Source organism: Notamacropus eugenii, chromosome 6 (assembly GCF_028372415.1).
Source record: "Notamacropus eugenii isolate mMacEug1 chromosome 6, mMacEug1.pri_v2, whole genome shotgun sequence".
NCBI lineage: Eukaryota > Metazoa > Chordata > Mammalia > Diprotodontia > Macropodidae > Notamacropus > Notamacropus eugenii.
In genome coordinates this window covers 58,866,824-58,893,170 of record NC_092877.1, presented here as the reverse complement: position 1 = coordinate 58,893,170, position 26,347 = coordinate 58,866,824, and the positions used below count along the sequence as shown (strand labels likewise).

At 33.3% G+C, this 26,347-nt stretch overlaps 1 protein-coding gene across 2 annotated transcripts in view; it reads left to right on the top strand.

Moving 5' to 3' along the window:
• Nucleotides 1–26,347, top strand: part of KIAA0232 (KIAA0232 ortholog) — a 115,834-nt gene that overhangs the window by 16,987 nt on the left and 72,500 nt on the right. The window contains exon 1 of one of the 2 annotated variants that reach the window (XM_072620174.1): nucleotides 19,156–19,388. The exons of the other annotated variant lie outside the window; for it this stretch is intronic. Within the exon in view, the coding sequence (XP_072476275.1) occupies nucleotides 19,158–19,388 (231 nt within the window). The 5' untranslated portion in view covers nucleotides 19,156–19,157. Of the gene's footprint in view, nucleotides 1–19,155; nucleotides 19,389–26,347 lie in introns of those variants that run through there. 2 annotated transcript variants of the gene reach the window in all.

Here is a 26,347-nt window from a genome sequence, read left to right as displayed (position 1 = left end):
TATGCTGAAATAAAACTATTGATTTTATAAAGGAAGTTTAAAAAATCATTTTGTGTATGCTGGATAATAAAAATGTAACAGAAACTTTAGAATCTTTAGGTTACCAGCTCTGGATTTAGGAACTTTAGTAATATTGGGACCGTGGTTTTATTTTTATTTTTCTTTGAAGGAACCATTGTGACAGTTTTTTGAATGGCTGTGGGTGTCATTGAGGAGGTCTCTAGAGTTCTGGGGCTTGATGCATTCAGTACAATCTCATCTGCAAACTGGAGCATCTGAAGAACCTTAACATCTTCCATTTGGAATCTGAGCAGGACATCATCCTCTATAACATCATTGAACACATTTGGTGAGCTTGTGCTTCCCTGTTTTATGCCTTGGTTAATATTGATAGTTAAAGGGTCATCTATTAAATAAAGTTATCCCTGTGGTTACCTCTATCAAGGAATTTTTTATCTTAGCATTGGAGATAGAACCTTTGTTCTACTCAATCATTTGATTTTTTTGTTTAGTTTTGTCTTTTTGGTACTAGACAAGTAATTATCACAATGGGGTCTTTTGTTTACCTCTCTCAGGTGAATGAAAAAATGTGATCTCTTATAGAGAGTTTGTGAAATAGTTTCTATTCCTTCCTCATATTTTCCAAGGGTAATCTTGTTACACATGGTAGACTATTTTTGTAAAGATTTTATAGAGTTGAGAAGGTAAGCATATGGGTCAGTGATTATAGATGTCTTTTTAATAACTGTCATATGTGATCTTTTACACTCTTTTGGCATTACCTTCTTGAATCCCTGGATGTATTTAATCTAGCTCAGATTTCTTCTGTGTATATTTGGTCAATTTCAGCTTACTCTTCTTGACTTCAGTTTCTTAAGTGCTGTTTCTTCTTTCTTATGTAGCAATTTAATTAAACATTAAGACCTATGTTCTAAACACTGTGCTAAGTCTTGAGTTACAAAGACAAAATTGAAACAGTCCTTCCTCTTAAAAAACTTATACACCAAGTACCTAGATGTTAAGATTCCAAATGTGTCTGTTTTACTGCTATTAATGAGGACAGATGTCTATAGAAATGCTAGCAAATGTTTTTCTATTTTGTGTCCATTTGTGTCATCATTCCAGTTTTATGTATTAATGTTCTCAATGTGTATTAATGTGATTAAGTTTAGTTGGATCTCATGCCAAGTTGCAGGCTTGTTTTCTCCTTTACTGCTTAAAAGGTGTTTTGAAGATGACCTTTTACTCTAAATTGGAGTTGCCCTTGACCTCCTTTCTTTTGCCAAAGACATCAGCTTTATCTGGCTGAGGTAGTTTCCTGACTCTTTTCACCTCCTAATTGTGAAATTTAAACATCTTTAAAATTGGTGATACATAGAATCGGTGATTTTTATATGTTTCCCATTTCTCATAGCTAATAGTTTATTTAAACACATCATGCTAAAGTTGTTGTAATTGTACAAAGTTTAGTCTTCCCATCAATATTTTTTTCTTCTAATTTGGTGTTATTGTTTACCTTTGCTCTAACTTATTGGTGATTTTGCTGTATTCCCCTGACAATAAGCAATCATTCTCTGCATTAAGATATAGTGACTTTTTTTTGCATGATGTTCAGTGATTATCATGTGTAGCACCTTCCAACTTTCTTCTTAAAGAAATTTATGTTGTACATGCTTGAGATTTTTGAATAATTTACAAGTCTTTCATTTCTTAATCCTGAATGATGTTTTCCCCTGTATTTTTAAAAGTGCTAAAGCAAGATTTAGCCATTTCACTGCTATACCAGCTACTATTCTGCTTCAGTGACCTTTTTTGCCATTTAGACCCTGCACTGCTAATTAGCTCTTCCACCTTTGAAAGGGATAAGAATAACACTTGACAATGATCACATTGCAGTATATAAAACATTTTTCCTTTTTCAATTAATCATAACATTGAGCAACTACTGTGTTAACAGCATTGTTTTAGGTGCTATGGAAGCTATAGAAGTATTACATGTGTTTCTCTCTTTCAGGAAACTTAAAATCTGATTCTCAAACACAAAACTAACAATTCAGTTCAGGAAACATTTATTTATTAAGCACTTATTCTGTACCAGGAACTGTGTTAAGCACTCGGACATACATGAAAAGGAGAATGAGTATACCACCCTGTGGTAGTAAAGTGTAATAGGAGTATGGAGAAGATGGGTGTGAGCCAGAGTAGTCAAAGAAGATTCTTGGAAGATCTGGCCTAGGAAGAGCATGTGGGATTTAGAAGAAAGAAGAGAGCAGAAAGAATATTCTTAGAAAGGAGAAATCAATCAACAAACATTTCTTTAGCTCCTATTCTGTTCCTGGCAGTTTGTTCAGTTCTGGAGATACAAAGACAAAAATAAAACAGTCACAGAATTGGGTTTTACTAAAGCATGTTACTAGGACTGAGAAATGAGAAGGTGAAGGTATTTAGAAAGTTAGTTTAGACCATGGGGAGCCTTACCCTGGCCAAGGGGTTTTGACTTCATATAGTAGGTAATTACTGTAAGCATTTGATAGGAAGAGCAACCTCATAAAAAGAATGGAAGATGAGTCTGACAGGACCCATTGGAACTTGGAAAGACCAAAAGTAAGGAGATAAGTTGAAAGGCTCTTATAATGCAGATTTGAGAAAATGAGAGGCAGGTGACAGTGGAGAATAGGGCAAATCAGAGATATTGCAAATCAGAGTTAGGGAAGGAAAGTGACAAAGCTTGGTAAGATATTGGATCTAGGGTATGAAGGAGTAACTCTAAGATTTTAGCCTCAGAAACTGGAAAAATGGCTGTACTACTGATAGGCAACAGAATGTGAGCTCCTTGAGCCCAGAGACTTGTATTTTTTTCTGTGTCCTTTACACTCAGCACAATGCCTGATATCTGTTAGGTACTTGATATATGTTTGCTAAATGAATTAATAGACGTGGGAGAGGGATATACGGGGGGAGCTAAGGACTTGGGTCTAAGTAAACTAAATTATTTTGAGCAGAATATCCTGGGGAAGCTGTCCTAATGAAAGGTTTTGATTGAAGATGTCAAAGTAGTGATAGCTGAAGAGTAAGATCATACCACTGACACTACTTATGGGACTTTGGTTAAGTCACAACTTCCCTGGGCCTCATTTTTCTCACCTATAAAATTAAGGGATTGGATTTAGATGGCTTCTGAGATCTTTTCTAGCTCTATGGTCTTATGAGTAAAAGAGTAAGTTACCATATTAACATGAAATAAAACTTGTAGGTCAACATACTTTTATGTGTATACTCATCTTCATAATTTACCTGTAATAAGGGCAGTATTATTCCCATTTTTCTTATGAAGAAATTGTTGGTAATCTGAATGTTGGTGAATGACCTCTCTAGATTACAGTTATCATCAAGAAATATTATACTTAGAATAATCTTGAGAGATTCTCATTCAGACCTGCTGTTTTATGAATGAACAACTGAGGCCCAATGCGAAGATCACACAGCTAGTTTATAGAAGAGCTGGGACTAGAATCCAGGTCTTCAAAATAGTGGTTGTGTTTTCTTCATTATGCTATGATGGTTGTGGCATCACATGACAATGAAAGAAATTTCTAACTTCCAAACAAGCTCTTTTTTCATTTTAGTATCAAAAACACTAGATTTGAACCAACTAGACCACCTTCAAATTACTATAATATTTTTTACAAAGTTCAATTTTATTATCATTATTATTCATATAAAAGAAATATTTTCCATTTTGCTTTCAAGTTTTGTTATTTGTCCTACGTTCTAATATAGATTTAATGAAATCAGTGTAGCATGAGCTGATAGGAAGAATAGCTAACAAAGTAACCAATTTGCAAACTCAGTGTTGGTATCAGTTTGTTTTAAACTAATAAAAAAAAAAACCAATCTGGGGCCGCTAGGCAGCGCAGTGAATAGAGCGCCGACCCTGGAGTCGGGAGGATCTGAGTTCAGATGTGGCCTCAGACACTTGACATTTACTAGCTGTGTGACCTTGGGCAAGTCACTTAATCCCAATTGCCTTGCCTTCCTCCCTCCAAAAACAAAGAAACAAGACAATGAAGGAAGTTGTTGAATGGATTGAATGTGTCCAGGTGTAAACTTGTCTGTGGCCCAGCTGCAGACGTTTATTCCAGCAAGCATTTTGCATCATTCCAGTCTTCAGTAACTGCAGAGTAACAGTAGCTTATATTTTATATACTGTTTCAAGGTTACAAAGCCTTTATACATGGGTTAAGATTCTTAACAGCTCTCTGAGGTCGTCAGTTTATTATTATCTTAATTGTACATGAAAAAATGGAGGCTGAGAGGTTACATAACTTCCCTAAGGTTACACAGAGTCAGTACCAGGACCTAAATTTTGGCCTAATGGTTGCAAGTCCAGGGCTCTTTCCACTTTGCTACATCACCTTAGCAGAAAATGAAACATTTTGCCCCAATTTCTTTGATATTTTGAGGTGAATAACTTAGGTTTTTTTACATTTACATTCACCTTAAGCTTAAGGTAAAGTATATGAAATTGATGTTTTATTCAATTAACATTTCTAAACTCAAAATTTAAAATTTAGAATGACAAGGAGTCTGACTGGGAATCCTTTATAAGAGAAAGATAATGCATTATTTTGCTTGGCAGCATTTTGGAATAGAATTTATTTTGTTCTTAGCATTTGAATAGTTAACAATCTCTACCCATTCTGTAATCCTTATACCTACCTTCTCTCTTTTTTTCTTCATTTTTTTTAACTTGCTGGATCATATAGTATCTATTCATGTGATACTTTTTTTCTTTTTGTCTGCATCCATCGAAGTATATTTTAATTTTATTTTCATTTGTAGTGACATTTCAAATTTAAAATGCTTTCTGATTTACAATGCTGCTTCAATTGTTTTGATTTATTTTCCTCATAATACAGCATGCCAATCCAAAGTGTATCCTGTTTTTTTGCAATCTAATCAATAAAATGTTAAATGTGTATTTTGAAATGTAGCATTATTAAAATGTCTTTTTTTAAAAAAACATTTGCAGTCTTTATTTTTTTAAAAGAAATATCTATGTTTTCATTTACTTGGGAAAAGACAACTTTCAAGCCAGCGCGAAGCTCAATTTATGAATTATAAAAGGGATTCTCACAGAAATGCTACTCAGGCTCAAAAATCCATCTCAAGTAAGCTGCTCTTCTGAGGCTCCCAAGTACCTGAAACCTGAAAAAGTGAATCAAGAAAAGTTTAAAATGGAATAGGGAAGTATTAGGAGAAAGCAAATCAGGATGTGTAAAAGATTAGTAAGTCTATTTAAAACAAATAATTACATTTCTAAACTATCACTTAAGTTTGTCTAGTGTTCAACCCAGAGAAATGGTTAGAATCCCTGATTTTAGGCCTAAGTTATAGTCTCTTGTTGGTATTTATAACTACTGTAAGAATCATAGAATTTAAGGGGTTATTCCTTGGTTATAAATTAGACCTTAGTAAATTAAGCCTTAATCTAATTTTTATTAGATTGTCCTTCAAATTATGACTCCAGTTATTTTTAAAAATTCCCTAATGGTTTGAAAAAGTTAACATACCTTTCTTGTCTAACTTAGAGCACAGGAATAACTTGCTTATGCTTAGTATTTGTCCTAAAGAGTTAATTTAATGAAATAGAACATTTATTGATAGAATATCTCAGATATGAAGTCCATGAATGAAAATAAGACTATACATTTAAAAAATTATATACTTTAATATTTTGGCAGTAACTTTCACTCTGAGTATTTTAAGTTGAGTTGATTTCAACAAGTTAGTTAATCCTTTCCCTGAATTTTTACACGTATGGATTAGTTGTTCAACTGAAACTAGAATTTTTAAAATTCATGATGTTTTTTTTCTGACCCTCTAACCAACAAGATGGTTAAACTGTGATTGTAAGTTCTTCACTGAAGGTAGGCATCATTGACAACTAGGCAAATACATCTTTATTTATTACCAAAGCCTATCTTGAAGAATTATATTAGGTGTTAGTTTACTCTTTGAAAGACAGTCCTGCCAGTGAGCTGCCAAATTTACTAGCTTAAAAAAATTCCTAAATTGTACTCATTAAACGTTGGAAATAAAATTTTAAAATATTTTTGATAATATCTGTTCTAATGTATTTGGAAGGAGTAGAAATTTTACTGGACATTTCCTTTCATCATTTTGACAAGCAAGAACATAGTATCTGAGTTATCATGATACCTGGTATCTTTATGTAGTCAGCTTTAACAAACTGTGATCTTTGTCCATTTTTATACATTCATAAGGTTTTACATAAGTTTAATTGTTATAATTATTCACTATAAAAATAAACATGGTTATATTGTTGTAAAATGTATACTCCCCATGAAATTGAGCTCAGAGCTTGTGGATTTAAAATGTATGTTTTAAGTATATAGTCTCATTGTGCTCAGTGATTATCCTTGTTACCCCTTTGGTTTTACAGAGAAGCCTGTATAGCCTTAGGATTCTTCTACACAATTAAAGCTCCAGTTTTAATTTTTAAAAATTATTTTATAATGTTTTATACTTTTTAATGTCCAGATTATGTAACTTGATCATTTGTGCAAAAATAATGCCTTTATAAAGGTTTTAAGTTTCTAGTGAAATTTAATAGCTGTGCATCATTAGTTTGTTACCTCTGAAGTCCAGACAATAAGGCAGTTTTAGTTTTATTATTGTAGTGAAGAAGAATATCTTCCCTTCTTTTGGAGTACAAATATGTTAAACTTTGAAAAAAATAATTTAAGTATACTTTTGTCTTAATCAGAAAACAACTTGGTCTCTGATTTAGTGATCTGTGTGATTTGTCTACTTTCCCAACCCACTCTTTTATAAAGAGACATTCCTTATCCATCACAAAAAACTTGCCTCTCTGTTTCTAGTAATAGAAGGCATAGTTTTTATACTTAGAACATCTTATTGAACTATAAATTCCTCTATTTAAGAATTTTGGCCCACAATAGAATTAGATCATCCATACATTTAACAAAAGTTAGTCTCAAAATTCCAAACTGTGGAAAGTGATCTGATCTAGAAATTTTACATAGATTTTACGATCAGAACTATCTTAAGCAAACTTTTCTTAAGCTATAAGCAAAGTTTAGGAATAAAACAGTAGTTAGTCTGTGCTTGAACTAGTTTTTCTAGTACCAGTTAAAAATATTAAAGAACGTAGAGACCATTCATAGACTTTTTAGACTGTTAAACTTGTAGGCATCTGACCATTATATTGTTAACTGAGAAGAATGTATACAGATGTAATGAGAGCTGTGCCTCTTATACTTGAATTTGCATTTATACTTGAACATAACAGAGCTAGATCTCATTTGTTTTGCTTCTGTAGGAAATTCTTATTTCTATCCATAACTTGACAACTTTCAGCTAAGTTTTTAATATAAAGAATCTTTGTGTTTTCTTTTTCTTTCTTATCTCTTAAACATAAGGTATATTATGTGCTGGTAACAATTCAGATATTTAGATATTTAATAGTTCTTGGTTGATTGTTTGGGGAGAATAATCTCAGCCATAATAATAATCCTACATTTTGGAATTGTTTCATTCTGTAGAGCCATTTGAGAGGTCTTCCTAAGAATTAGGGCTGCTTCTAAAAATATCCTTTTATGAGGTTACTTACATGGTAGAAATTAAAAAAAAATTTATGGCATGAGAAACTAGCTAAGCATACACTTTTTGAGTGCATAACTTTAGTGGTTATGGTTCTACAGCCATTAAGGACAGATTCCAAGCATAACCAACATTCAGTTTTCCATCTAGCATTCATTTTCTTTATATATTCTTGATAACTTGCTTTTAAAAATTGAATTCCATGAAGTCTTACATTATGTATAGGTGTGAATTAGACCTTGAAAACATAGTTTCAGTTCTCATGCTTTCTCGTGTATAACTTGGAAAATTTGTAATGGTTAAGTAGAGACAAGACATTTGTATTTAGTGTGCTTTTCTATATTTTAGTGACCCAGAGAGGAAAGACAACCTTCTAATTCCACCCTGATATTACTAATTTAGATATATCTTGTAAGGGAGGTTATCCTACAGTAAGATTTTACATACTTCTAGAATGTCATTGGAAACAGTTGTAGGCTGATAATTCCTCGTGATTTAGTGGCCTGGCTGTGTCTTTTTGCAAATTTAAATCATTAGACTTAGCCATAGAACACTTTATTAAGTGATAGAATTCCAGAGTAGGCTATGGAGTGTCTCTTCTGGACATAGATTGGTTCTGCTACCAGTCCATCTGCTAAGGAGGATGAACAACACCTTCTGTTCCAATTTCATTCACTGAGATGCAGAAACTGAACAGGTAAGAATTCTTATTTATGAAAGCCTAACCATCTGTCCTGGTATTTGCATTCTCAGATCTAGCAATTCAATGTCATTTAGGAGTGAGAGAAAGATTCTAATTTATTATTAGCCTAGTCCACCTTTTTAGGCATCTGTTTTCTTTATCCTCTCTTCTTTACTCTTATTTCTTCTACACTTTATTATATCCTTTACTTATTTCTACCATTGCTGGTCTTTTTCTTTATGCAAAATTTCTTTGGGCACCAAAAGGTGAATATTTGTGCAATCATTTGCAGAACTTGCAAATCCTTAAAAATTGAGCCCTTTAAACAACCTATTGTAAAGTTTGTTTTCAGTATAAAGGTGGGGGAGCAGTTAAAAACAGAAGAGGAATAAAGTGAGGAAAGATCCTGGAATTAGAGGGGAATGGCACAGTTAAATCAAATTGAACTTCCAAAGGAAAAAGTGCAAAATGGTACATAGATAAAGCAATACAAATTAGGGTAGGATGGGACTAGATATGAATACAGAAGAGAATAGCTTAGGAATTATTTCAAATTCAATTCAACAGATAATTATTGAGGGCTTACCGTATAAAGCACTGAGAGTGAGTGGGAAATATACATCATTATGGGAGAAAATCAACACACTGATACTGGAATGTACTTTAAAAAACTGTGACATGCAAGGATTTAAGTAATTCTACTACTTTAATCTGCATTCTATTAGATTGTTGTGACTAATTTGCCACTTTTAAAGCACTGTACACAGCGCTTTAGTTTGTTTTTTTTTTTCTTCCAAACTGGTTAGCCATAGCCATAACTCCTAGTGTTTCCCCAAGGCTTCTAATTAACTGAATTTACTTATATGTATGCATATTATTCCTTCTTTTGCCTTCTTCCCCCTCCACCAAATCTACTAGCCAGTCAACTATTTTAGTAGTTGGGCAATATGTGTGGATGGGGCTGATATTCATTTTAAAAAGTATTGCACAATGGGCTTTATCTCACTTCAGAGATATGTACACATATAAAACAAATAAGAGTATCTAAGATTCTTGAAGGTGGTGACTAACTTCATTTGTTGTCTTTGTATCTCTGGTGTCTAAAATAATGAATGTCTGGCATATGATAGTAGGTCAGGCATAGTAAATACTTGTTGAGTAACTAAAAGTAGTTCTCTGTCAACTATTAAGCCAGCAACCAGCTATATTTTGTAGTTTGTCCATTCTTCACTCCTGAATTAGATATTCACTTTCCTGAAGGCACAAAACTAGACTAGATTAACTCTTTAGTTTTCTCCAATTCTTTGAGTATTCAGCAGTAATTAGCAAACCTCTAATTCTGGATTTCTTTTTCCTTTCAAATTTAAATCTAGGAAGTTTTTCAATTAAACAGTTATTAGCTAGTGAAAGAGGCTTTAAAATTATAAAATAAGTATTACCCAAAAGACTTTATCTCATTGCAGAGATGTCTGCACATGAAATTGAGTACAAGTATATAATTAAGGGCCTAAGGGGATGGAATGAGCAATAAATGTTTGAAAAGGTCCGAGCAGGTAAAGATCAAAGTAAGCTGAAATATTCAAGGGAAAGCTTCATAGAGAAGTTCAGGTCTCTATCTGGGCCATTTAGGTGGTAGTGTTTTCATAGTCTTTTTCCAGGCTCTGAAGCAGTTAACCATCTTCAAAAGCAGTTTCTTCAACTCCTTGGGACTGCTACTTGCTACCTAATTGTTGTTTTTGTATCTTGATAGTCTAACTTTGTCACTTGTGTCCTTTAGTGTTTAAATTCTTTTGCACTACTAATACGCTAAATGTCACAATTTGGCTGAAGTTCTAGTTTCATTGACTAATAATTTAGGGAGTATTGGTAAGATTCTGTACAGCTCGTTGACACCTTGTGCTTCTCCAAATTCCATTCATTGGGTAGTAGGGTCAGGTTTGTAGTTGCCTATAAACTAGGACTATCACTTTTGCAGAAATTCAAGTAGTTTTAGGGAAAATATCTTTACCATCCCCTTCAAATGTTTCTTGGTCCCACTATAAATCTAATTGTTGCTTCCTACCTGCTCTTATGCTTCTTGCCTTTTCTTACTATGTCGGTGAGCATCATCAGATTAATTGATTACTATAAACTAAGGCATGTGAAAACCAAGCAGAACAGAAACTTGTTGGAAAGCATATATAATTTTTTTAAGGATTCACTTAATTTGGCACAGCTTAATTTTGTATAAGCTGTAGGAATACAGATGAAGACTTTTTTAAGGATTGTTTTAAGTAAAATGGGGAAAAAAAATTACCTTCATTTGGAGTCCGAGTGTCAGAAAAATACTTCACAACACTTCTCAGTTGCTAGTTAATTAAGTATTTTATCAATTGTTTATTTATGTTCAAATCTAAACATAGTCTCAAAGAATCAATGCAGAAAAATTGGTTTGTGATGACACTCCCACTTCTACCTTAATAAGAAGTTTTATTTTATACTAGAAAACCAATATTTGTAGTTGTACAGGTCAGACACTGACTCTTACTCTAAAATATTCCCAAAGCATTAATGCAGCATCAAGTAGCTGTGAAGTTGGGGGACAATTACTTGTTTCAGTTGGACTATCCTTTTCCTCTCTTTATCCTTTCATTTGTCCACTAGATAATACATATGTGTGTGTGTGTGTGTGTGTGTGTGTGTGTGTGTGTGCAACACAGCCATCATAAAATAGCTGACAAATATAAACTGGTTATGCCTGATTAATCCATATATTTATATTGTTCTATAATTAAATGTTAAATTTATATTTTGTTATTTTGCTAGTGATTATTATATGAACAAAGATTTACTTGTAATATAAAATGTACTGAGATTAGCAAAGCATGGTTGTTTAGGTGATATCATCTGGAAATCAGAAATAGTTTGATTATGGTAAAATTTTGGTTATAATGGTATTTGATCCTTTGTGATGAAATTTGACCTATAACTGAAATTTACAAGGAAAATCAAGACTGAATAATATATTCTTTCTTCCTCCTTGAAAATATTTCCTAGATCTTTATCCTTGATCATGGATACTTTCATAATCCCAAAAGGATTATAATGGCAGTGACTGACACAATGCCATACTTATGTACTCAAAGTGGATGTAGGAAAAGGTAGGTCAGTGTGCAGGAAAGGGGTACTATATATGTACCTTGAAAAAGAAGATCTGATATTGTATTTGATTGTACTCACTTGCTGGTGATTTTAAAGTTATTTTTTTTAATATTGCTTTGAGTATAGCAGTTTACATTTGCAAAGATAAACTGAAAAAAGTAAGCCTATAGTTTTCTTTGTAAGGTCTCATTTTCATATTTTGCCCTACAGGGCACATTCTGAAAACTATTTAGCTATCTAGTTCCTTTAATGACTAGTTGATAATTCAAGTAGGTTAAATTATTTTATATAAAATTTCTCAAGTGATTTTGCTTTTAAAATTCACTTTTATATCTTTATGTGATTGTGCAAATATTATTAAATAACCAGTTTTGCTGATCTTATTTTGGGAATTAACAATGAATTAGATAACTTGATCTTGTCTTATATACACAACTGGATCTCTCTGTTAGGAAAGGTCTCAGAAGATGGGGTATTTGGGAAATCAGCTGTTAGTTCCCAGGCACATATAGTTAAAGGCTTACTTTAACTGCAATAGTAGAAATTACCCTAATGTAGAATTTAAATTTCAATAAAAAATTTCAAAGCATTTTCTCACTATTGGGAATTTGAGTGTGGTCAGGCTGCATTAAGAATCATATATACCATATATGATATCTGATATATGTGTGTGTGTATATACATATATATATATATATATATATCAAGATATCAATTCCTGTCCCACACTGTCCAGCAACAGTGGTGGGAAAGTAGCTTTGAGGAGCTCCCAGTGCCTTTTGAGGATGGGGTGGGGGAAATCATATGCCTCTCATAAGTATTTCAGTCCCTTGCTTATTTTCGTTAGAGCAAGAACTGGGCATTGCTGATGCGTACTTGATTATGAGAAAAGAAAGGAAAGTCTGAGATTCTTTTCTATAGCTTCTTCTTTTAAAACTGGTATAGAGAACAGATCTTAGGATACCTTTGGGTTAAGATGGTAAAATTAAGAGGCTAGATTAAGAAAGATAATGTGGTACATAGGGAAAAACTCTGACTTTAGAGTCAGAGGATCTGAGTCCAAAACCAGATCCATTTTCTTCCTTTGTGACCTTGAGCAAAAGTCATTCAACCTCTCTTATCTCTCTATTTCAGTTTCCTCAGCTGCAAGAAGAAATTGGTCTAGATAAGGTCTCTTCTACCATTAAAGCTATGGTATTATGAATATTTAGAATTTAACACATTTTGGAGCTTTAGATAGGGAGGAATTAAGTATTTATTAAATGCCTGTCATATGTCATACACTCTGCTGAGTGCTTTATAAATATCCCATTTGATCTTCATAACAACTCTAAGGAGGTAGGTGCTATTATTATCCTCATTTTACAGTTTAGGGGCAGAAGTTAAATGACTTGTCCAGAGTCTTATTGCTGAGGTTGGATCTGAACTCATATCTTTCTGACTCCAGATCTCACATTCTATCCATTAGACTCTATACTACTATCAACTGCCCCTTTACCACCTAGCTGCCTTTAAAGGTAAAAGAAGATTGTTAAAACAATCTTTTTCTCTATTTCCTAATATTCTTGTTACTTTAGAATACCTTGTTTCTTTGTCATTGTAACATTTAGATTAAAAAGTACCACAAGTTCCTTCCTACAAAGTTCAAAAGTGAGTCAAAATAAACAATAATAGACTACCTAATTATTATAATCACTGCCACAAAGAATCTATATAGTATTTGCATATACTTGAACTTTGTAGGAATTTATGCTGAAATATATTTTGTCAAGGGCAGCTAGATGGTGCAGTGGATATAGTGCTGGGCCTGAAGTCAGGAAGCCTCATTTTCCTGAGTTCAAGTGTGGCCTCAGACATTTAACTAGCTCTATGACCTTGGGTGAGTCACTTAACCCTGTTTGCCTCAGCTTCCTCATCTGTAAAATGAGCTGGAGAAGGAAATGGCAAACCACTCTAGTCTTTGCCAAGAAAACCCCAAATAGAGTCATGAAAAGTTGGACATGACTGAGCAACAAATGTTTTCCCAGAGTTGCATCGTAGTGTTAGAGCTGTGTTCCTTCAGACAAGGACAGATATTAGCTGACGTAAAGACATAATAAAAATTCCTATAATTCCCTACACAAATACCTGGAAACATCTAAATACATAAATTGATAAAATTGTTTTTCTACTTTAGAGAGGTTGACTATAGTGATACTCCCTGTCATTTGGGGAAAATTATACTCATAGGAGATGATTTCTATACAGATATGAGAAGGCAACCAATCAACACTTGGACAAAATTTCTAACCCACATTAAAGTTTTAATTTATGAATTGTTTCAGACTTACAGTGTGAAGTAGAAATTATCACCACATTTTGATGGAGATTAGATTTGGGTAAAGATTAAAGAATGCCCAAGAAAAGTCTTATTAATTTGGACCTACTAGCTTTAAATCTTAGACTTTAATTATAGGAAAATCGCTAACTTGCGTTGGTTTAAAGAGAATTTCTTCACTGGGACTTCTGTATATTAATGAAATTATTCTTCTGGATCCCCCCAAAAAAGAAATTAACATTAATTAATCCAGGCTGGGCCCTAACTTATCTTTTGAAATATTTGTGAAGCAAAGATTTTACAAACAAATTGAAAGTATAAATAAGATGGGGCAGAAAATGTCTTGCCTAAGTAGGAAAATGAACTGTTTGCTAGGTGTTTTACAATAACTGACCTTTAAATAGCAGTTTAAGGTTTGTAAAGCAAACATTATATACATTATATCCCTTAATTATATTACTAGGGGCATCTAGGTGGCAACTAACTAGTCAAGTGTATAGAGCACTAGCCTGGAATCAGGAAGATCTGAGTTCAAATTTGGCCTCATGTATTGACTATGTGATCCTGAACAAGTTTACTTCAGCTTCCTTATCTGTAAAATAGGGATAATAATAAGATCAAATGAGATAATTATAAGCACTTAGCACAGTACTTGCCACATAATCAGTGCTATATAAATGTCAACCATTATGTTTATTTTTATCATTATGATCATCAATAATTGTTATTGTTATTTACAGTATTATTATTATTAGTTAGTTCCACAGGTATTATTATCTCAACTTAATAATGAGGAAATTGATGTTCATAGAAGTTGTGACTTACTCATGATCAATAAAACCAGTGAATTCAAGAGGGATTTGACAGGTCTCTTCTGACTCTAAGTCTAGTAGATGCCATATATCCTCTCACTAATGAAGAGTTAATCAATTTAGGGGTAATTATATCAGTTGAAACTTAAATTGAAAAAATAGGACTAGATTATGGGTACAGACTGTCATAATTTGAATTTGTTTTAATATTTAATATTCTCTGATAAAACTAGAAAGTAATATTCTAATTGTAATATATAACCCTTGGGGCACTATCTCTTAGAGACCTAGCATGGTTTCTTCTCTAGCCTCTGGAATATTTTTAATTTCTTGGGGACTGTGGTGGACATTAATTGAAAGAACCATACTCTATCACTTGTAAGCCAACATAAAATTAGTAGTGAGATTAGTCTGTTACTTTGGTCTGAATATTGACTAGGAATATTGCTTGATGGGGATTGGGGACTGGGACAGAGTTCCCTAAAATTACTTAAGTCATCAGCCCCTCCTCTATCACATCCAGAGGTATTTTTACTCCAGAGTTCCTGCTGAGGAGCTGGTCTTAGAACTGAACTCATAGGCAGTAGGGTGGAATAGAGTCTGTGCTGAGTTTCTCAGTCTCCAGGCTATTTTTTAAAAGTTCAGACTGGCCTATAGTGCTGTGTATGTATAGGAAATCCTGTGCTTACAGCACGGATGTCTACATTCAATCACAGAATTAAGGAAGCTTGATATCAAAGTCCATTTGTATGTTACAATCCGAATTTACCCCCAGAATTAAAGTCACTTAGACAAAACTGCTTTGGATTCACTACAGTTCTCTATATTTCAATGTTAAAAGAGAAAATTCACATCTCAGACTAGGGGAAAGTTTCCAATCTCTTGGTTTCATATCTTTTTATTTTTTAACTAACCTCTCCTCCAAGTAAATTGAATTTTTCTGATGTCCTAAGATTTTTTGTCACATATGAAAAATTACCCAGCATAGCTTCAGCTGGTCAGATTATGGAAACATTTTTGAATATTTTAGACAAATATAATGTGCCCCAAAATTATTCAAAAACCTTTTGAGTTAGAGAGTACATTAGTTTGGTATGTCATCTTATCCAGTTTCAAATTAAATTGAGGAAAGTGATTTGTAATAGTAAGAGTTTACATTTATAGTCGGAGTTTTGACATATCTAATCTTCAGAAATCCTGTGAAGTAAATAGGGCAGCTATTATTATACCTACTACGCAGATGAAAAAACTGAGGTGTAGAAAAGTTACTTGCCTGGTCAGTATGGGAGCCAAGAATTATGAACATCTGGAATGAAATGTAGGGAAAGAGCATGCTATTGGGGGGCTAGTAATATTTTCAGAAGTAAATTCTAGGAACAAGTTTTCTGCTCTATACTTTGTTTTATATGCATGTTTTGCTTTTTTTCCTCCTTTAGATCACTTAACTGAGGAAAAGTCTAAATCTTTTTCCCCTTGATGATGGGAGAAATAAAATCTTAAGATTTGGGTGATATTGTTAAATAATAATGTTTTTAAGTTTTCAGCCACAATGACTATGATTTTTTGGAGGTTTAAATTTTTATACCCCAAATCTGCAAAATGTATCTAATATTAGAGGGAAAAGACTTTAAAAGTTTACTCAAGGATTTTTTCCTTCTGTCAGTGTTTTTTTTGAACTGTGTCATCAGAATTTGGAAGTAAGGAAGCATTCATTGTTTATTATTTTTAATAATTTTAAATAAATCACCATTATGCATATAATGTAGATAATAAAAAATAAAGATAATTTAATAATTATTTAATGCTTTGCATTTAATAAACAATGAATGCTTCTTTACTTCCAGTTTGGATATTACTCATTCCATTACCCCAAGATATGAAAAGGAAATTATTGTGTTTTTTTCTCCACATAATTTTACCCCTTAATGATTTGCTTACTTGTCTACGACAGTAGGAGTAGAGACTCCTAAAAACTTGACTAAAGCAATAAAGAAGATATGAAGGGCTGATGAAAATGTATGGAAGAATGCTTACGTGGTGTTTTAACATTAGATTTATTCTTCTCACGTCTTTAGCAGTTGGACCAAAGAGATTATTCTATTCTGATTACCTTTATCTGAAAGTAGACCTCCCTTTTCCACTTTATAGTTTACAGTGTGAAATATTTATTTAAATAAGTGATATTAAATGTTACTTCTTACTTGGTTTTAAAAGCTTTTGGGGGAACATTGTTTATAATGTTTGAAACATTGTTTTATAATGTTTGATTACTTGTATTAGTAATTTATGAAAAAGACTTTACTCTGACATCCAACTGGAAATATACATGGGACTTGTATAAACTTCTTGAAGGTGTCTAGATTCATTTTAAATTCAGCAAGAGAGAGGATAGTAGCTGAAAATTGTTTTTAAATGAAATAAAACAGCATATATGACATTAGTGACAAAAATTGATTTCTTTTTTGCAGTTGATCTTTGAATCATTTAGTAAAGTTTTCTTCTTTAGAAAAAACTTCAGATTTAGTATACTATTGCAAAAGACTTTTAGAATTCTGTGCATTTGCCTCTCACAGAGAATTTTAGCTTTAAACGTCTGTAGAATACTCACCTTTCTCACCTGATGCTTTCACTAACAGTTACTAATGCTGCTTTAAAAAACAATCACTTTGTGATAATTCTCCTGTCATCCAGCATGTACTGCTAAGGCAGTGTGATATGAAGCTTACAGCTTATGCTCTTTCTATTTAGGATACAAATTACTATTATAATTATCCATCTTCTACTAGGCTTTATCATAAACATTAACATTGATAGGGACCATATTTTAGCTTGGCCTCAGTTTTTATCGGAAAGGTATTAATTAGGGAAAGTAAAGGAAATCTCCTGACAGGCCTTGCCAAACTATGAGAAAACTTGCCTCAGGAAATCAGAACATTTACTCTTAGCAGCCAAGCTGATATAGCTCTTCTTCCTATGTGCTGACCATATTCAGGCATGTGCTCTCTCTTTAATTTTATAAAGTAATCTTGATACCAATTATTTACCTAAAGGATAAATAAATAGTACCTACCAGGCAACAAAGTCCTTTATGTCTGTGAAGCTTAAGTACTATTTCTATGAAATTGTTAGCTAATTACTACTTAGTTTTGTATTCATACTTTTTCAAATTATAAGCTAATATTTTAGTGCTTGATTAATTAATCCAGCAATACAGATAAAAGCTAACATCTCACTAGTCTAGCAAAATAGCGAAATAAGCATTCAATTCAATAGTATACCTTTATGAAGCACCTAACATATGTAGACTACTGTCCTAAGTGCTTGGGGAGAGATAAAGATAAATCAGTCCTTATATCCTAAAGAGTATAATGTAGGGTAGAAGAGATGCTACTCAAGTCATTATAGTAGCTAACGATAAAGGGAACTTAAGGGCGTAGGAGAGGTTAGAAACAAGGTACTGTGAGAATATTGAGAAAGAAGGGGAGAGGATAAAGGGAACAAGCATTTATTAAGAGCCTGTTATCTGATGGGTACTGTGCTAAGCACTTTACAGGTATTACTGACTTGATTCTCAGTGTCTGAGACTGAACTTCAAGTCCAATCTTCCTGACTTCGGGCCCAATGCTCTTTCCACTGATGCACCTAGCTACTTCCAAAAGCAGGGAGATAATTTCTGATTAGATGAAATTAGGAAAAGTTTCATTGTCAACTTTGCTGATTCCTTCAGCTGGAATGTATATTTTCCTCCTGTCTGCCTCTCAGAATCCTCATCTTCATTTAAGCTTCAATTTATGCCTTATTGCCTCTGGCAGACTTTTCCCTCTTGCTTCCTTATTAGTATTTTCTCTCTTCTCAAATTACCTTTTATATACTTTTTATTATGTACATGTTGTTTATTTCCCCTATTCTCCCTAGACTGTAAGCTCCCTGAGTTCACAAATTGTTTCATTTGTGTCTTTCTGTCCCCAGGCCCTAGACCTGTGCTTTGTACAGAGTAGGCATTTAATAAATGTTTATTGAATTGAATTACTAAGCACACACCCACTTTAATAAGTTGATATTTTGGGCATGTGACCTTCAGCAAATCTGACTATATTATTTTTCTCAAGGGTTATTTTTTTTAAAAATTAAGTTTAGTGAAAAAGAGGATTAATAGTATTTATGAAATATTACTTTCAAAGCTGCTTTAATAAAGTCAACTCATTCATTTGAATTTTAAAAATTTGTTTCAAATGTTTGATATGTTATCCTTGTATTCACATTTATACTTTTTTTCTTCATTTTTGTAGGTTCTGCCGGAGACTCACATTTGGCCTCAATGTGAAATTAAGGTAGAAAAACACATCTACATGTGTTGCTATTAGGATAAGTATATTCACTGGTCATGCCTGAAGAGGGAAGTTCAGTTCTAGACAGCTGACTGCTAGCAAATATAAATGATTATCCTAGAAGTCAAGCCTCTCTCCTGTTTACTGGAGTGAAAATCCCCTCCAGACACCAACGGAATATCAACTACAGAAAATGCTTCACGTTTTAAGGATGCCAGCCACCTAGATTCATGCACCCTCTCTGTACAGTTGTTGTGGATGGTTTGCCACCTGAAAGCTCCTCCAGCTCTTATCCAGGCCCTGTATCTGTGTCTGAAATGTCTCTGCTTCATGCTTTGGGCCCAGTGCAGACCTGGCTGGGACAAGAGCTAGAGAAGTGTGGCATCGACGCCATGATTTATACTCGGTACGTCCTCAGCCTTCTGCTGCATGATAGCTATGACTACGATCTACAGGAACAGGTATTTACACATTTTGGATGTTTCGTGCAAGTAAACTGTTATTGTCTCTACATGTGTGTTGTTGGGAGGTCGCACTTGGGACGATGGAAAGTGTGCTCAGTTGGGAGTGAGTAGACCTGTGTTCTGTGTCACTTGGGGCTTTACCTCCTTGGGCCGCAGCTCTCTCATCTGTAAAATGAGGGGGTAGAACCAGATGCATACTAAGGTTCTTTTCAGCCTAAGTCTGTGATGCTATGATCCTAGGAATTTCTTGTTCTGAAATATTTCCTAAAATTTAGGAAACTTTGTATTCTGACATTTGATTATAGCATATTCTTGACATATTGTGTTAACTTTCTTAAGTTAACAGTCTTAAATAACATGAAGTAACATGTTACTTATTGTTAAAGATAACACTAACCTGTTAAAATAAGTGCTTGTTGCTTGAAATTAAATTTTTAAAAGTTTTTTAGAAGGTTCAAGCTAAACTGCTTTTAAATCAGTGTTCTTTATGGATTGGTAAACACTTAGGTTTGATTGAGCAATGTACTTTGCCAAACATAGTCATTTCTTTCCTGTCTTTTTGTCCACCCTATCCCAACCTTGAATAACTCACTATATAAGTTGATTCTTTATATTTAAAAATAGGTTCCCCTACTAGGGTTAATTTATGTGCTAAGCTTAAAATTAAAAAAAAAAATCACCAATTCCAAGTACCCAAACAAAATTCAGACTTTTTTTTCTACCACAAAAGCAGACACATTAGAAGTGAAAGATGCAACTGCTTCTTAGCCAGAAGTGAAGCAAAGTTCTAACAGTGAGCTAATGGACTCTGAATTACTGCTATAGAAGCATTTAAAATAGGATCATATATTTTTATATGATTTTAACCTAAAGGACTTTGGGGGTTTTATCTGTGGTTTGTGTCAAAAATGAAACTTAAATCTCAAAACAATGTTACAAAAGTCTTAGTGAAGTTTTAAGCTATTAGTGATTAAAGCACTGAGGTTTCTACACTTTATAATGTGGCTCCAGGGAACAGAACCAGGATCGATGAGTGAAAATTATAGGGGAGCAGATAGATTTTGATATAATGGACTTGTCCTTGTCTCATTTTGCCTCTGTTTCTTATAATATATACAGTTACTCAGGATGAAAAGACAAGGAAAGGTTGTGACTAGGTTATATACTTAGATAAATATAAGAAAGGATTGGTTAGCAGCATTAACCAAGATGGAATTTACTACCTTTTGAGATAATAAGTTTCTCTTTTTTTGATGGATTTAAGTAGAGAGTCCAAATAACCATCTGTCAAGGATCTTTTAGGTAAGATGTATATATTGAATGGGAGATAGAATTTTAGGGAACCTCTGCTAATATTTTCAGTTTTTTATTTTTATATCTGTCTTTCAGAGTACATCAACACACTCTTGATGCTTCATTTCTGGCTAGGCTTTAGTTGCTTCTTCAGTTAGGGAAAGGATCATAGATTTAGACTGAGAAGCCATCTGTGTACTCCAGGGGTTCTAAGACCTGGAATCCATAGACTTCCAAGGAGTCTATGAACTTGGATGAGAAAAAAAATGACATCCTTATTTTCACTAACCTCTAAATGAAATATAACATTCCCTGCAATTATGTAAGATTACATCAGATTAGTCTGAGAAGGGCTACTTTATCAGCTCCACCAGACTGCTAGTGGGGGGGAGATGGGTCAATGGCACAAAATAGGTAAACCCCTCATTTAGTTCAACCTCTTCATTTTATGAATGGTAACACATAGGCCCAAATATTTAGGTAATTTATCTAGTCACGTAAGTAGTAAGAGCAAAAATCTCTATTTTGTTGGTGGGAAGTTGGTCTGAAGTTGAGATTTTGGAAAGAGGGGTAACACACTTAGTGGGCATCTGGAGGCATTATTTTAAGAAAATTTTGTCTTATGAATGTATGGTTCCAGTGCCAAGTTTTCTTATTATTAAGAAGACTATTTCTAAAAGAATCATTTACTGAAACTTCTTTATAGCATTGTGTTGTATTCTAAAACTATAGAAAGAAGCTTTATTTCCTAGCTCAAAAAGAAAAAAATTTTAGAACTCATAATCTTAATACTTCCATTATAAATACCCTTTGATTAAGATTCTAAAGGATTGTAATTTGTCACTGTTTCCATAACAGTTTGAAATATTGAATGAATATATTTGTTGGCTATGTTTCCTCTTGCATTTGAATATTTTTATTTTGTGCATGTATTTCATATTAGCAATGTCTTTCACTTGCTTTGTGTGCCAGTTTGTATGATATAATCATAATTTTTTCTGATTTTCTTTTAAGTAGGCATTCATTTAGCTTTGATTTTGTTTTTGACTTAAAGAATATGATGCATTTTTATAGTACTTAAATATTTTCTTATAAAAAATGACAGGTACTTGTAATTAATTATATATTTAACTAGAATTATAATCAAATACCAAATGCTAGCATTTCTCAGCCTTTTTAAGTTTCTAGGTATGAACTTAGAACAAAACGGAGTGAAAATTCTCATCGTAGACCATCCATTTGCCTCTCTGTACCTGTCATGCTTTGTGTTTGTGTATGTATGTGTATGCATATGAAAGGAAGGAGATGTGTCCTCTCTTTTCTTTGCATGATTAATATCAACTGTAACTTTTTGGACAAAAACTAGTAAGAGGATGGTAAGGAAATCCAGGATTTGTAGCACACCAAGAATATTTTTCTAATAGTCCCTAAGAAAGTGTCTTGCAATGTAGTTGGTACTCAGTAAGTACTGATTAGTAAGGTGGTTGACCTAGCATACAAGTCTCACACACGCCAAGGGAAATAATGTCTGAAATTCAGTAAAAATGTGACCTTGATATTAAAGTGATCCCTTTTTTTAGAATTATACTTTAATACTGACATATTGTTTTAAGCTTTATCTACCAGTTTAGGAGAGTGGTGCCTCAGTTAATACTAGTAGGATTCCTTTTCTAGTGTTTAGAATTATTTTATTTATTTTCAAATTTTATTTCAAAAGAATATGTAAAAGGAAGAATTAGAGTTTCATGAGAGTTTTTGGTAGTTCAAATTTTTTTTCTTTATCTTCCTATCTATTATTTCTTTTGTTGTGGTGCTGCTGAAATATTTAAAGAAATTGATTTGTCAATTTATATTTTACTAAAAATCTTTAAGTGCACAGATTTGAGGAGTTTAAAAAAATCTTTGACATAATTAAAGATTTCTCTGAGAAAACTTTGGTAAAATATACTATGAATTTTTTAATCTCTGGTATTAAGATATCTTAGAGGTGGTATTTAATAAGAATAGGATTTTCCTTATGTTCATATTATATGTTGATTATTTAAAGTAGATAAGGAGTGTGTCTAGCTTACTTAGCAAATTACAGAATGTTTTATAAGATAGGAAAATGACAAAACCCATATTACCTTATTAAAGTTATATGACCAAAAGTTATTTATTAATATCCTTTATTACAGAAGGCTATTCCATTGTTTAAACCAGGTTTTTTGTTTGTCTCTGACTGAATACAGTTTTTCTTATTAGAAGTTCTATAGGTAAGCAAAGTTTCTAAAACATTACAATTTTTAAAATTGCAAATATGTGGCATTCTTCTCTTCTACTACCTGTCAAAGACTTAAGAGTTCATGGATTGGCATTTGAATTTAGACCCACAATGTTACTCTGGTCGAAAAGGCTAACTTGAGAAGGGTAGAAAATCTATGCAGAAAATATTAGCAGTTAGCATGAGCACATTAGATCTCTATCTTTAGGGACCAATCTTCAAAATCCCTTTCCTTACCTGTGACATAAAGTCATCAGTTACAAGGTGTTCCCTAAGTACAATTTAGATTAGGTTTAGGGTCATCTGCCGTTTCTTAACCACCATCTCATGAGATCTCTCCATTCAGAAATATCCTGTATAAAGTTTCCTCAATCTAAGTAGCATCACAGTATTGCTATTAATGCATTGTAATAAAACTCCATCTTTAAGTGGGATAATAGCAAACCTTTTTTGGAGGGGGAAGGGGGCAAAGAACTGTTAGTTCAACCAGTCAGAAAATGTTGCTCAACAGAACTCAGAGTATGCATATGAAAGCCAAAAATCAAGAGAGCAAAGAAGATGGGGACAAAAAATGAGAAATTGTGGGATTGTGATAAGTAGGAGTTGAGGGACTCAGCAGAATAACCACTGAAACTCATCTTCCCATCCTTTTACTCAAGAAAGATGAAAGACATAGGTGGGAATGGCTCCTACTAACCAAGTCTAACCAAACGTGGAAGAAATTACTAGGCTTTCTGGGATGTGGAGAGGGACACCTTAAGGAGAAGCAGTGAGGGAATCAGAATTGCTGTTATAAAGATGGAATAGTTTCTACTCTTTTTACCTAATATAATCTTTTCTAGTCTGATTTTGTGCCCTTAGAGAATATACATACATATCCTTTTTATAAGATTGTTGCTGTGGAACTAAACTCTTCTCTGCATTATTGTTTTGGGGAACATCATTTGGAGTAGATATATTGTTTATTTCTATTAGCTTGGCATATTACTACCCAGAAAACATCTGCAATTTCATTTTTTCAAATGATTTATGAAAATTTTAATTAAGACCCATCCTAGCATTTAGTTTTATATCTAAAGAAATGCCTATTTATCCCTGAGTCCTAGTTTTTATCTCTAAATCAGTTCCCTAACAATAAGGAAATGAAGATACTATAACTTATTCTTTGGTTAAAACAACCACAACAAACCCTATACAAGTGTCTTTCAAACCAGAATTGCAGAACTCCAAACAACTGTTTGAAAGGAAAACTTTCCTAATTCACCTTTTAGATCTTTACCTACCACTGCCTTATTCCAAACCTTTAAAATGATCCCTGATGAAGACTTGTATGAACTGATGCAAAGTGAAGAAAACAAGAAGAAAAATATGTATGATCACAATAATGTGCATTTTAGAAAACAATAGTGAAAAGCATTTGAACTCAAGATTAAATGCAGTGACTAAAATTGATTCCAGAGGACAGATACTAAAACATGTCTCCCTCTTCTCAAATTGGAGTGCTGAGGGAAATGTCAGGAAAGGGCTAGGTATATGTATGGCTGTGTGCCTGTGTGCCTGTGTGCCTGTGTGTGTGTGTGTGTGTGTGTGTGTGTGTGTGTGTAAAAGGAATCAATAAAACTTAAGGAATAAATAAATTTTCCCTGTTGCTAAAAGGGAGATTGAGTTTTGGGATGCTAACTTTTGAACATTTGGTGTTAAGACTCCAAGTGAGAAAAGAATTATAGACTTTGGGGGGGGCGGGAATTGAACATGACCTGACGATGTTAAAGGCAATGGTAGAATTCTTGGTAGGTGGGGGAAATGGGTTATGAAATAGAGGAACAAAATTTGGGAACCACCAATCTGAGACCAGTTTCCTCTCTTGAAGAAATTGGCCTTTTTCCAGTATCTCTGCCTGATCCCAACCTCTTAGTATTCCTTTCCTTTGAGCCAATCTCAATATGTATTTATTGCTGCTTTCCAGCATTTTAGCATAAGTACCATCCAACAAAGATGGAGAAAGGCCACTAATTAACTATACATGGTTTTTAATACAATTACTTCTTCCAAAACAGAGTTCTCTAAATTGTGAACAAATGATTTCTGATGACTATCATCCCCTCCGTTATGAGAACTCACTAAAATATTACTCTGCAGAGATGAACACAAAGCAGGAAAAAGAAGAGAAACAATTTTTGAAGTTTATAAAATTATTGAGAGTATACATAGGATGAACATAAATAAAGATGCTTTAACATTTGAAAAAACTAAATCCAGAACAGATAAATGGAATACTTTGTGTAGTCGATAGTAAATTTGTGGAGTTTTTTATCCTGAGAAATATTATATTTCATTTTCTCAGTGGATCTGTGATATCACTAATGGAGTTATATCTTTCAACAATGATCATCATAATTTATCCATATCTTTTCATCCTAGTCTTCATCCGTGTCCTGCACTAAATCCATAACACCTTTTGCCTTAATGTTGCTTAAAGTTATCCAAGTACCATAATGGTGTGAGAATTGTCTGTCTCTTATTCTCTACTCATATAATCAGTCCCCCTCCTTTTCCACTTCTACGTCTCCTAAATCTTGTCCTTTTTTCTGTTTTTAAATTTGTTTTTTATTTCTCGCACGCAAGTTACAGCTTATTTATACCCACCATATATCAATTTATTGTCTTTTGGATTACATGTGATTTGGGTCTTTGGAAATTGTGGTATTCTATCATGTGCAGTTGTAAAGCATCACTGGAAGAATATTAGTATAAAAATATGTGGCTTTGTTTCAGATAAAACTTTGAGTTGTTTGAGAAAATTTTAGAAAAAATTCTAAAAATTCATTCTGTTCCCTTTCCATATTAAAATTTGATCCAACCTTATTACCCACCTGCAAAATCTGTCAAAATCATGACCTAGACATCATCTATATGTGTTAGACCAATCTCAAAGGATAAAGGATCTCATTTCAGTCAAGTCAGTCAATAAACATTAAGCCCTACTATGTGCCACACCCTGTGCCAAGCACTTTGGGTTACAAAGAAATGCAAAAAACAGTCCCTGACCTTAAGAACTCACAGTCTAATGGAGGAGTTAACATGAAAGCAGCTCTGTACAAACAAGATTCATACAGGAAAAATGGAGATAATCTTAGAGGGAAGGCATTAGAATTAGGGGGGAGGGAGTATCAGGAAAGGCTTGCAGTAAAAGGTGGAATTTTAGCTGAGACTTGAAGGAAGCCAGAGAAGTCAAGAGGCAGAGATGAAGAAAGAGGGAATTTTTTCCTGTGAATATGACGAGAGTTATGATATTGGAGTGTTTTATGGAAAGAATAGCAAGGAAACCATTATCACTGATTGCAGAGTGTTGGAGGAGCAGGGTAGGTTATGAAGGGCTTTGAATGATGAACAGAAGATT